The following is a 12,561-nucleotide window of genomic DNA, read 5'->3' on the forward strand; positions in this document are numbered from 1 at the left end:
AGCAATGATGTGTGTGAGCTGGTGACCACGCAAGTGCTGGTGAATGAGATTGGTCTGTTTGTATTTTCACTGTTAAGCTGTCAAAGCATTCACATCAAAGGACTGAAGAACAAATTGCAATAGTCACAAGTACCCGCATTAAAGGGATGTTTTCATCCATGTGTATGCAACTGCCCCCAGCAATCCCAAACAAAAACCCAAACAAAAACCCAACCCCACCTCGAGAAACAGAAGGGAACAAAAGAAGAAGAACAAACAGAGGTGAGAAGAGCCGGGCAATGGGGTGAAATGACAGCCAGTAGTGCGATTGGGGGGGGGGGGGGGGGCGGAGAACGGCTCCAGTCTCTCTAATCCTCAAATACTTCCAGGAACAACGGAGGGAAGAGTTCTGTGGGGCACTCCACCTTCATGTGCAGGAAGCGGCTGGCATGGCAGGCTCCAATCATTCGCAGGTCTGTCACTTTCATCAGCAGTTTTGGCCAAAAGTGTGCAACATGGTGTTTTCTGTAATTAATGTAGTGTTCGAATGCCAGGAGGAAACCCTCTTGACACTTCTCTATCCTCTCAACGCAAACAAGGCCTGGGCGATCTGTAGATAGAAAGAAGCAGAGCTACCGTTATTACTTATTTAACAAATTCCTGATCATAAATCAGGAAAAGTAGGACGATTCCATTGTTAGGAAAGAAAGGAAGGAGACCAAGGACATCTGGCTCTACCACAAACAACTTCTTTGATCCTGGACACCTCACTTATCAGTACTATCCTGTTAAGGAGACAATCCCTCCTTTCTTCATCCTTTGCCTGCTTTGTCCATTCAGAGTATAGCTGTTTGGGAAGTTTCCTTACAGTGACTAGAGCAACAGATTCCTGATCTCAGCTAAGGCTTCTATCTATACCTTTCTGTAAAACAACTAATAAAGAACCAAAAAGATTTCCTTGTCAGATATCTAAATTACAGGTCTTTCCAATCTGTTTCTCTACAGTCTGACCAATGCTTTGATCAAGCTTTAATCCACAGGTGACCTGCAAAGGAAACTGTTATAGAGCACCAAGGAATAATAAAGGCCAAAAGTCTGGCCAATTGCCTCAACCGACACCCCGATGGGTGCTGGGAAAGCTCCTTTCACACATCTCTTTTCAGGAGACACTTCTGGGAAAGCAGGTCCTCTGAACGGCCTTCTGAAACTCCTATTCATGTATTACTGTGTAGGGAACTAAAAAGAAATCAAAATGTTTTGATTGGGAAGGTCAAGTGCTGTGTTGTGATTAATGTGGAAACCTTTCTGTCTCAGACGCAGTTAATGCTTGTAAATTGCTGTCTGTGTATTGTTATTCAGTGCCCAATCTTCAAAGTGGTCTTAAAACAAAATCTTGCCAAATCTGCCACTGCCCATGAGTGGAATTTCCTCTTCAGGCTGGCACAGTAAGTGGAAGCATATTTGAAAACATACTCAATTCGAGAAGGTTAGAAACTTTCTGGAAATCATATGAAAATGGCTGGTGCTGCTTCTGTATCATGCCACCAAGAGACTGGTTGCAAATGGTCCCAGTGTGGGGCAACAGCACAGCTCTCAAATGCCTGTTAGCAAGCAGTGGTGCTGCTAAGCAGGAAAACAAGATGGCAGGTCTAACTACGAGACTGACGGAAACGTCTATGAACTGTACTTCCTGCCCAGTGCATGACAGTACCTAGGAGAAGAGGGAACTTACTGTAAGGACAACTCTTGCTAAATTACCAGTTTTTCATTCAAGGCAAATTGGCTCAGAACCAGATCCAATTTTTTTCTGATGATCATCCCTTCCTACTCCTTAAGTACTAAACTGAGCAAGGTGTGTTACCAAAGCCACTTTTATGCCCATCTCTCTGAATACCCTGAATTTTTTTCCTAGCGCTCACCAAACTAATTCTAAGCTGCATTGGGATTTTGAGAGAAAATTTCTCCCACATTACACTAGTCAGCACTACAAGATCTAACACACCCTATTTCTTTTAAAAAGAGGCTTGTGACAGAGAGTTTCAAAATGGTAGGGGTCCCAATATATTTCTGTTCTCACCTGATGACATAAGCAGAACAGCCTGAAGAAGGGCAACCTCGGTGTCATCCAGGTTAAATGAAGAAAGAGACATGCCCAGGTCAAAAATGGCATCAGACACTACGCCAAGACCCCCATTTTTCAACTGGCCCCTTGTCACCGCCATCTCCCCATTTAGTGTTAAAGTCTCACTCTCAGGGTCATAGCGAACTGCTGCTCGGAGGGACATTATCTCCATACAGCAGCCTTTCAGAAGGATGATCTGGTCTTCACATGGCAGCTGCAGAAATTATAAATGGTAAAGAAAAAGATACATTTTTCAAACTGAGTTGGTTTTACAACTACAATAAAACCACGAGTATGAAGTTGCAGTTCACACCCCAGGACACTACCTCGCATAGTGCAGCTACCCTCTAAACACGCTGCTCACCGACTGCACCGCACAAACCTCCAAGACTCGCATTCCTGCTTGCAGAAACTGCCAGCAGATTAACATTCCCACACACCCTTAGGAAATCTAGTGATGACACAGCTGTAGGCAAGTGGTCCTGGGCAAGATACTCAAGCAAACCAAGTTGGTTCAGATGCTGAGATGAAGTGACCCAACTTGCAGAATTGCTGCTCTCGTGGGACTGCTCAGTTTGTGGGAGCATTATAAAATTAAGTCCAATAAGCCTTAAGAATGTAGCTTTCCATTTTGCAGAACATTTCACAAAGTGTGAAGGATGAAGCAGACCTGTCAGGTGTCAGTTGGCGGTAACATATACTATTGGTTTTGTCTCACATCAGGGGTGGATCTAACTGAGACGGCTGAAGTGGTCACTGTTCTCAGCTGTTTACCCTTCTCTTGTCTACTCCTGAGCTCCCTCAGCTTACTACTTAGCATAACAGAATAAACTATAATTGGGGCTGGTACAGACCTCAGCCATCCCAGTTAAACTCACTGCCAGCCATGCTTATTTCTTACCTGACCAGAGGAAAAGAAAGACATTTGGGAGGGTCTGTAAGAGTGGATTCCTTTTAAAATAAAAGGAATGAAATAAATTTTTGTATCTAGAAGAGATACCTCAATCGGTGGGGCATGTACTCTTCATTCTCACTGCCCATTTAAACAACAGAGAACTTATTAAGCTATATTTAGCCTAGTAAGGCTGATCTCCCTAGACTCCCTACATTATTGCTGGACAGACAGAAAATCTATGGTATAGCTCCAACTTTTATGCTAGTGCATAAGCTGTGATCTTCAGAGCATGTGGCTAGACACGTCTTTTCCACGACATTACAAAAGGTAAGCTGTCCAAATTGGTGGAGGTAGGTTCTGTATTTATAAAGTATAACCAAGATGCTTACACATTAGGAGAACGTGTTTTGTAAAGCATGTCTTTATGTTTTCACAGGTAATTCAATGATAGCAAAAACCACCAAGACTATTTTGAGACTGCCACTAAATGAACAGCAAAGGTCATGTATATAAAAAAGCAACTCATTTCTACTTGGCTTGAAAGGAGGCAAAAATCCATCCATTTCTGATTCAAATAAAGTTATTATGTTTACCTGATTTGCAATTCAAAATGAAGAAAACCTCACCAACTATAAGTTTATGTGGCAACTGTGTACTCGCAAAGCAAGTACATTGATTTGGTGTAAAATGATGTAGAGTGGATACCAGACAGTTACCAAATGCAAGTGGAAAGCAGTTCCCTGTTAGAGAAGAGTTTTAAGCACAAAGCTAGCCACAGTCAGAAAAAGGAGTTGTGTCACGCAGCTATTTTCCCAGCAATGCCCACTTCAGGTGTAAAGTGTTTGATGCACAAGAAAAATGACTCATCCTGTTCAGGGCAAATCACTTTCTCTGCAGATCACACTCAGCTCAGCAGCAGCGTGGGGAAGGCTGCACAGGCACAGTGGCAGTCTCGCTACCCAATGACAATACCACTATTTGGCTGCTAAGACTGAAGTAGGGAAAGAAACAGAGTAAGAAATAAAAATAAAATTAAAAAAAAAAAGAAAGAAAAGATGTCTGAGAGCAACCACACAGAGGTATTGGAAGAGGTAACTGCAGAGAAAAAAGGGACGTGAAAGAAAGGAAGAGAGAAGGGAAAAGAAAAGACAAATGAAGAAAAAAAGGCTAAGGAGAAGGAAGAATGGTGGAAAAGAAACAGACAGATAACAGTAGAGAAGCTATTTCGTGATGCTTCAGCTGTTTTATTAGTGAGCCATCAAACCAATGAGAATTTCTCTTCCTACTTGAACCTCCTTAAAACTTCATTATGGTAGTGGTGATCTGAGTATGCCTATCCTTCACCTGCTTTCCTAATTCTGAAGGACACACAGGACACATGTTTCACAGATGCCAAGCCTCAGGTCTTATCTGCCAGTAGCAGCAGTTATCAAAGACAGGGAGCTTGAACATCAGTTCTGCTCCCAACTACACAGGTTTCAGTGCTACCTATGCTCATCACTTGAGTGTTGCTACCAGAGCACCTTCCAGGAGTGGGGTCAAAAAATGTGACTGATCATCTGCCACATGTTGTCCTTTCCTTCTCTCTCTGCAGGGAGAAAAAGCAAAAGGCAGGAACCTGAGGTGCTCACCTCGGCAGGACATACTGGCAGCCACCACACGTGTAACACAGCACCATGCAGCTGAGCTGAGCTGAGCTGAGTTGAGCTGAGCTACCTAGAAGGGTATTTACACAGCCTTACCCAACATGGAACCACTGATGCCTGTGACACCTAAACTCACATCAGACTGATTAAGTGCTCCTCAATCTTCATTTTCTAAGCAGAAGGAAATGCAAGAAGGAAACAACAGCAGAAATGCTGAGAAGTAAATGAGTTTTTCTGATACTTCAATCATGCTGGGATTAGATTCTTGCTTTAAGGGACAGGCCAACGGATGCACATGCACTAAGCTGGGCACTCGCACTGCTTTGCTGGCTTGTGCATGTGTCCAAAGGAAATCTGTGGATATGTAAGAGGCCCTGCGCTGCCTTCATAGAGATTTACTACACACTCAGCCTGAGCCTCTGTGGAAATTAAGAACCGGGATAATGTTTAAATGCTCTGCAGGTCCTATGGCAGAAAGGAGGGGTTTTTCCCATAAACAAACCCACGGCCCACACAGTGTTGCTTCTAAGAAAAAGATATGGGTTAAAAAACATAAATGAAATAAAGTCAACAGGACGGTGGCCCTTCAAAAAGGAGGAAACATTTGTCATTTTCTTTATGCTACAGCAGGAGCTATATGACAGCTCGGAGGACAGCTGTCCTACTCCTTTGCGTTCACAAGGAGCTGTCCCTCACTCTGCCATCAGACCTTGCTGTACACTGGTGTCAGGTTTGCACAGTGGCTCAGCTGTAAACAAAGCCTGTCCTAGCTGAGCTGCATACCCTACAGAGGTCACGCCCAACGACGCCTTGACTTCTTCATCCATGCTTCCTGCCCAGCTCTGACACAAGTGGGCCCACGGTAGCCAGGAGGGGTAGGAGACGTCAGATGGGCACTGCAGTCTGTGTGTGACTGGCAAAGCTTTCTCAGTTAAAAAGACTACCTTGGTATGTCACTGCAACTTCCCACCAACAAATGCCAAATCAGAGGAGACAGATTCCCTCAGACACTGAATGCTGCGGGGGCCTCTTGATCTATGGACACATTCCTTGTATTTTAAAATCTTCATGCTTGGCCACTGTTTCATGCTTTCTTGGCTGATGGAGCCAATGCTGAGGTTAGCCAGGGAGAGCTATTTACACTATGCCAACTATTGGTATTTACCTCTTTTTGTTCTGTAGGTGCCAAAGGACATAAATAGCTCTCCTTGACTGACCTTAAAGAAAAGCTGCCAGCCACAGAAGAGTAAAATGCTATGGCTGCCTTAAACTTCCTTCCTGACTGATGTTTACTTATTAGGAGGGAACACTGTTCCCAAGTTAGGGAGCTCGATGAACTCATTGACCATAGTCACTCCCATTTTGAATGTCATTCACTTGGCATTTCACCAGCAGAGCCAACTGTTGCTCTGCAGCATGGGCAAGCTGGCAGGCATCCTTCTATGGCTGGATTGGGGATATTTCCATACCAAAAATCCCATGGCTGTGGATCCTAAGGGACTCCCAAGACTTAAAATTATTAAGATTATTATGACTGAAATATTATTTCAGGCTGCAGTTCTGATTACTTTTTTTAAGTTAGGAAAAAAATATCATCATTGTACCTGGTCCTTCAATAAAAATGATACCTCAGTGTAAACGAGATCAGCCTAGGGCCTCTGTATTTCTTATGTATAACCAAGTCTGCTTGAGTCTATTTACTGTATATTTGACATGTGAGTATCTCCCTGGAATGAAAATCCATTACTTTTACAGATTCTTTTATGCACAACCTCCCCGTTCAGGAAAAGCATTCCTAGAGAACACAATGAGGCAAGTGCCATTCCTGGATAGGGATGCTTTTCTGAATTTGAAGAATTTTTTACTGTGTAGACCCAACTCCACAATACTGTACCTGCCAAGGAGCCAGAAAGCCCAGAGGGAACTGTGTGCTGGAAGATCTGATTAAAGGTATCAAAGATGCTTCTAGACAGTGTCTTTTTGCTCATTTGCTTTGTTCAAGGTCACCTCTAAAGACACTTTCGAGTCCCTAATGAACCATGATGACTTCTAGATGAACAAAATCAGGATTTCAGTGATCACAGGAAAAATAAAACTCATAAAAATCCAGATGATTCTAGTCCCACCTATTTTCAGTCTCTTTAGTTTTTCTGATTTTAAACATAGTGAATTTTTTAGTTCCATGCCAGGAGTAGCAAGGAAGTTTTCTTACCTCACAAAACATAGGCAACTTTTTGGCAAAATCCACCACTCTTGTAATCGCTGGTGTGATAATTTTTGTAAACTGGCTGAAGGCTTCTAAATCCACTTTCCCACCTTCTGGGGCATTAACTATTGGTGCTTGTCCAATGTCTTCTGGCTAAGAATATAAAGAAAGATATTTAAAGGAAAAATCTCTCTTAGAGCAAGTATTTTATACTCTAAAAAATCCTGCTTGGGATGGAAGATATGCTAAAATAAAAAATAACACTATTTATTTTATAAGTAATGCCCATTATGCCACAAAATGTGAATTTGATCGTAAGGCATTTGCGAAAGAGGTGAACGCACAGAGAAATGGGTGACTTTGGTCACTTTGGCCTTTTGCTACCCATCCTGTGTGGGCAGCTGCATTTTTGTGCACATGCAGTTTCTTCCTTGTGCTTGTATCTGAATATTTTGTGGGTGTAGCTTATGCATTTTTTCCTTAAAAATATAGGCATGTTCTTGTTTCTTACAGGTGCTGAGAACTCTGAAGTTTCTCTAAAAGTGAAGGGAACTGAGGTGACTTGTTGCCCCCAAGAAGATACTCCGAGCTTTGCAGAATTGGGCTCTTTCACCTACTCGAAGTTCTGAAATCATCCCCAGAACAGATTGCCTGGTATCACAGAGCTCCAGGCAACTGCCAAGGCCTGTTTCCAAAACCAGGCTAGAACAACTGATGACTAAGAACGGGCTAACACAAAGCTAGTCTGGATAAAGTGACTAGAATTTGAACTCGTCTGGGTAAAATTTTGGTTGAAAATCACCTTCTGCATGACTTCAGGCCAAGGCTCCTCCAAAAGAGAAAAAAAACCTCTCCCCTTCAGTAGGGATATACAATGAAATAGTTTCAAGCAGAATCTGTGATGAGTGTTTTTTATTCCAATTTCAATTGAATTTCAACTTGTTCGCCTGATTTTATGACAGCTCATCAACGTTACCATGTATTTTAAAAACAGACATATCAAAGCTGTTCTATTTGCTAAGTGTGGTTGTAAAAGACCTGCCAACCACCATGCAGAGGTTTCATTTCATTCATATTGGAGAGTCAAAAACTGGATAAGACCCAAAGAAGGCCTTTAAGACTGATGGACTTAATGACATTTATATAAGGGCACTTAAACAGGGAAGGTGCTGAAAGTACTGTCTATAATAAAAACTTGTGCTCGGCAGATTTTTTAAAGCAACACATCATAAAAGATCCTTCCACAGCTCTGTCACCAATCTGAATCCAAATCTTAACTTCTTTCAAGAAAAAAATCAGCAACGTGTTAACAAAGCAAGCACCAATTGTAAAGGAACAATGAAGAGGACTGGGCTTAATTATCTGATGGTTCCTACCAAAAAACTCAAATAATCCCAGTTCTAGGCTCCCTCCCTGCCTGAATCTTGGGAAACTAAACCACATTGTCTGTGTGCTCATGATAAACAACCTTCATCACTTCCAAGCAAGAAGACCAAATGCTTAAAACCACACATAACATTGTTAGGAAGAAAAAGAGAGAACACAGCATTTTCTTGGGAAAACCAAAAGAAGTCAGGATCGCTAGCTAAAGCTAACACACTCCAGAAGGGCATGCAACTGGAGAGCCCTTGTCACCTAACTCATTTCAATAGGAAAAGAGGTCCAGACCTCAAAGGAGCTCCTGCTGTTGAAGAACCAGCCTCAGCTGCCTACGGACTGACCCGCAGCTCCTGGGCATGCAGTCAGCTCCTCTTGCTCTTCAACAGCTTCTGGCAGGGGCTTTCAAAGCCCTCCACCTGGGGTTGGCAGGCCATCCTGGACTGTCCCTTTTGTGCTCACTGCAAGGTGTCTCTAAGCTCCCTACACCTGCCTTGAAACCACTGGGCTTCAGCATGTGAGCACTGCAAAGAACCAGGAGGCCTTGCACCAAGGGCTGCACTGAGAGTGGTTTGGTCTGGCCTAGGAACCAGCTGTGGAAATCACAGCTGGTTTCTGAACTGTCCACTACAGCTGCCACCCCTGTCTCTGCCCCATCCGTCCCCTCTCCCCGTAGCCCTGTTGTTGTATCACCTCACGCTCTGCCTCTGGGCACCCTTTGCTGGAGGCTCCCCCTCCGCTGCGACTTGTCTCCAGAGCCTGAAGTCCCTCAACAACCACATTTTACGTGGCCCAGTCCCTACCAGCTTTCTGCCCATGTCCTCATTCCCAGCCTGAACCTCAGGCTCCCCATGCTTTATCCCAAACCAGGAGATACTGAAAGAACAGCACTCCTGTCTAAGTAACCAAACACACTATTACAGCTGCTTCTCAGTCTGTTAAAACCAGCACCGCAAACCTTCCTGTGCAGCACCACTGGAAAGTGCTCTGCTGCTTCTTGCCAGCAATCACTGGCTGTGGTTTCCCGACTGCACGCTACTACGAACATGCAGCCATTCATATAGAAATTTAGACAGTGCCACTGAAATCAACAAAACATTATAAAAGGGATCAGCTGGTTTGAATATATAATTTCTCTTAGCAATTTAACAGTGGGTTGAGATTCCCATGGTGAATTAGGCAGCAGGAGCCTAAGCTTGCAAAAAGTGAGTATTCTCTATCTGATTTGGTATACACAGACTGTTAAAGACCCCTGTATAGTCTTGAAACGCAGTCTATAATCCCTCTTTTCTGCTGTATAAGTATTTTGCATTCTGCACTTATTTCCTTTAAAAGTCGATTTAGAAAAATCAAATAAATCATTTTCTAAGGCTGAGAATCACAAATCACCACTTATTTTCTGATACTTAGTTATAGGCTGAAAACTTAAGTCGTCTTGTAGTCTGCAATCCCAATGCTATAGTGTATGTATCATCCTGCTTTCACTGAAATTAATTTTTCTTTGCCAAATTTATTTTAATTAATGTGTTCACTTTGGAACAAGGAAGCAAAACCCACAAGTTATTAATAAAAATACCAGCTTTCAACTAAAACTTTACATTGTTTTAACACTTACAGTATGTTGTATGCTAGTCCCTAATAAAGACAACTATGCCTAGATATAATATATAAAAAAAGATAAGGTATGCATTATGGACTGCTACTGTTGTTAATCAGGAGTGAAACAAATTTTTCTACTTTTTCTTATCATAGCACATTAAAAGTATCCAGCTGGGTAAGCCTTAACTTAGCAACATGCTGTTTATCTTTTGAAATACATGGTCTGATCAAACACTGAGCTTCAGGCAAGAATAAGCAAGTAGTAACTATAAGAATCATCTGTTTTTCATAAATGTCAATACACTGGCAGATATACCCTCTTTGGGGTTGCAATGTTGGGTTGAGACTTCACAAGAAAGAAAGGAACCTGGCTCCAAGAGCAGTGTAAAAGGCTACAGTCCTTACCAGAAATTTCCTCTTCTGCTTCCAGTGGCTTCCTTGTGCATTAGTGGCCACATGTGCTTCAGTAACAATTTTGATGAGCTCCCATTCCTCATCCGTTGGCTCTGGTTTGTGCCCAATGGTTTTCTGCAGCTCTTCCCGACGTCTCTTCTCTCGATTTTCTTCTATCAGCTTCCTCTTTGCCAACCGCTTGCTGTCATCCAGCACCACTAGCACGGGGAAAAGCATACAGAAATGGCAGGAAGCTCTTAAGGCTGTCTGAACTTTGCTCTGTTCTATGCCTGAGGTACTAACTGATTACAAACACCTTAACTAATCAGTAAAGAAGTACTTTGGTAAGACCCACAGTTGACACAGTTCTCCTATTTCTCCCTCCAAACTTCATTTTCACAGAATCACAGAATCACTAAGGTTGGAAAAGACCTGTAAGATCATCAAGTCCAACCATCAACCAAAAAAACACCACCACGCCCATTAAACCATGTCCCACATGGTTTCTTAGAAGCCTGGATTGCAAAGAATGACTTACCCTTCTGGTAACATTTTGTATACTGCCATTGCCTTCAGTGGCTTATTCCATCAATAAAACTAGTATGTAAAAGCTTTGTGAGGCCTTAGACAAAGTGCTCCTATAATGGACTGGAGTAATCCATGCTGGGCAAGATGGACTTTTGTTTTCTTTAAAGTAGTATCAGCATGCTCATTGCTCTGAATTGTGTAAGCCAGCTGAAGGTAACGCGGATTTAAGAAAGTGGGAGTACTTATTCACAGGAGGCTCAGCTACCTGTTGCATGACACGATCAGAAACAATCTGCCTTCAGCTCTTTCTTTAAGCCCTACAAATGGTGCCATTCTGCAGCATTCCCCTGGAGCCCCACTACTTCCAGTGATGCCAGACACACAGGCCCCAGGGCTGCACATCTCTGAACACCACTGAAGGTTTTATCCCATCTTCCACGCAAACGCGAATAGGCCATTTAAACAGACTGTCCTGCTTTAGAGGAGGAGGACCATTCTGATCCACAACTGGTGGCAGGGAGGCAGGAGCAACGATAGCTCTGCTTACACGCTTCTGTTCACACATTTTATCTTTCTTGAGTTGGGGGATAGCTGGCCTGTCTGCTGTGCTCAGTGATGGCTCCTTTGGCGCGTATGTAGGTGCAGCCCACAAAGGCCATAGCAGTTTTATGGTAATGGCACCTGCTGCTCAGAACCAGACTCAGGGAGACGTCTCACCCCGTAAGGCTGCTGCCTGGCTGATGCTCACCACTGCCTGCTGCGTCAGACTGGGCTGGAGGGTGGCTGGTGACCCAGGGTCATCCAGCCCCTCTCCTGAAGGTCTACCTGGCTAAAATGAAATTGTGTCATCTCTTCTGTTTCCCTCTAGACAGAAGGCACTATTATACATTACATTAACAATGAAAAAAACTAAGTTAGAATATTTTTCTGTTGTTTACTGGGCCTCTTTTCCTGTCAGTTCTTCTGCAGAGGATTACGCCGGCAACAATTAACATTAATGCACAGGGGGATTTATGTGACTTCCTCCCATTTGCACTAATTGCAGTTATCAGTGTAAATCCCTGTACAACGGCAGGAAAAGAAGAACCCTAAGGGTTAATCTTACAGCCATATTTTCTAGTTCTTTAGAATGAGACTCAAATTCTTTGCAGTAGATAACTTCTTCAGGGCTAAAAATAAAACAAACAACTGCAGGATGACTCATACAACGACATTCAATTTCGCATCCTCCAGAATTTTCTAAACAAGATGTTTTTTTCTCAAGCAAAGTGTCCATCCAGATGCATTTCTCCCTCCTCTCCTCCAAAGAGTGAACATTCCTACCGTTACTCAGCCTGGTAAGGCCAGGAGAAGGTGCAGCCTGGTGAAGGATAAACAAAAAATTACAGCCCTATGAAAGTGGTTTGATGCAATGAGCACAATTTCCCAGCACAAATTATTAAAACCAAAAAAGCGCTGGCAGTTCTGCTCTACTTTAACAATCTTCACCAATCAACGTAATTTAAGCAAACACAAACATTAAAAATAAAGAAGAGAAGAGAAAGAAAAACTGAAAAATATACTTACAATCTGTTGCCATGCCAACAAAGATACATTTTTTGAAGCGACATTCCTGGCACTGATTTCTTGTTACTTTGTCTATCACACATTTTCCTTCATATTTACAGGAATAGGTTGGATGAAGGTTTTTCTGAATGGTTCTTCTAAAAAAACCCTAAGTGCAATAAATAAATACATTGGAAAGCATTAGCATTGTGCAATGTTTTCAAATTGGGAGCCACTTTGGTTTGGTAGGAATGCACCTAAGTATACAAGA

The 12,561-nt window shown here is 42.7% G+C and overlaps 1 protein-coding gene across 2 annotated transcripts in view; it reads right to left on the reverse strand.

The window, feature by feature from the left end:
• Positions 1-347: 347 nt before the first annotated feature.
• The window catches only part of THRB (thyroid hormone receptor beta), a 34,051-nt gene continuing 21,837 nt past the window's right edge, over positions 348-12,561 (reverse strand). For both annotated transcript variants that reach the window (XM_059818639.1, XM_059818640.1), the window contains exons 3-7: positions 12,312-12,459; positions 10,230-10,435; positions 6,855-7,001; positions 2,057-2,315; positions 348-589 (exon numbers count right to left, since the gene is read on the reverse strand). In XM_059818639.1, coding sequence (XP_059674622.1) covers positions 348-589; positions 2,057-2,315; positions 6,855-7,001; positions 10,230-10,435; positions 12,312-12,459 — 1,002 coding nt within the window. The remainder of the gene's footprint in view (positions 590-2,056; positions 2,316-6,854; positions 7,002-10,229; positions 10,436-12,311; positions 12,460-12,561) is intronic.

The sequence above is a fragment of the Gavia stellata genome, chromosome 6 (genome assembly GCF_030936135.1).
Source record: "Gavia stellata isolate bGavSte3 chromosome 6, bGavSte3.hap2, whole genome shotgun sequence".
Taxonomy (NCBI): Eukaryota; Metazoa; Chordata; class Aves; order Gaviiformes; family Gaviidae; genus Gavia; species Gavia stellata.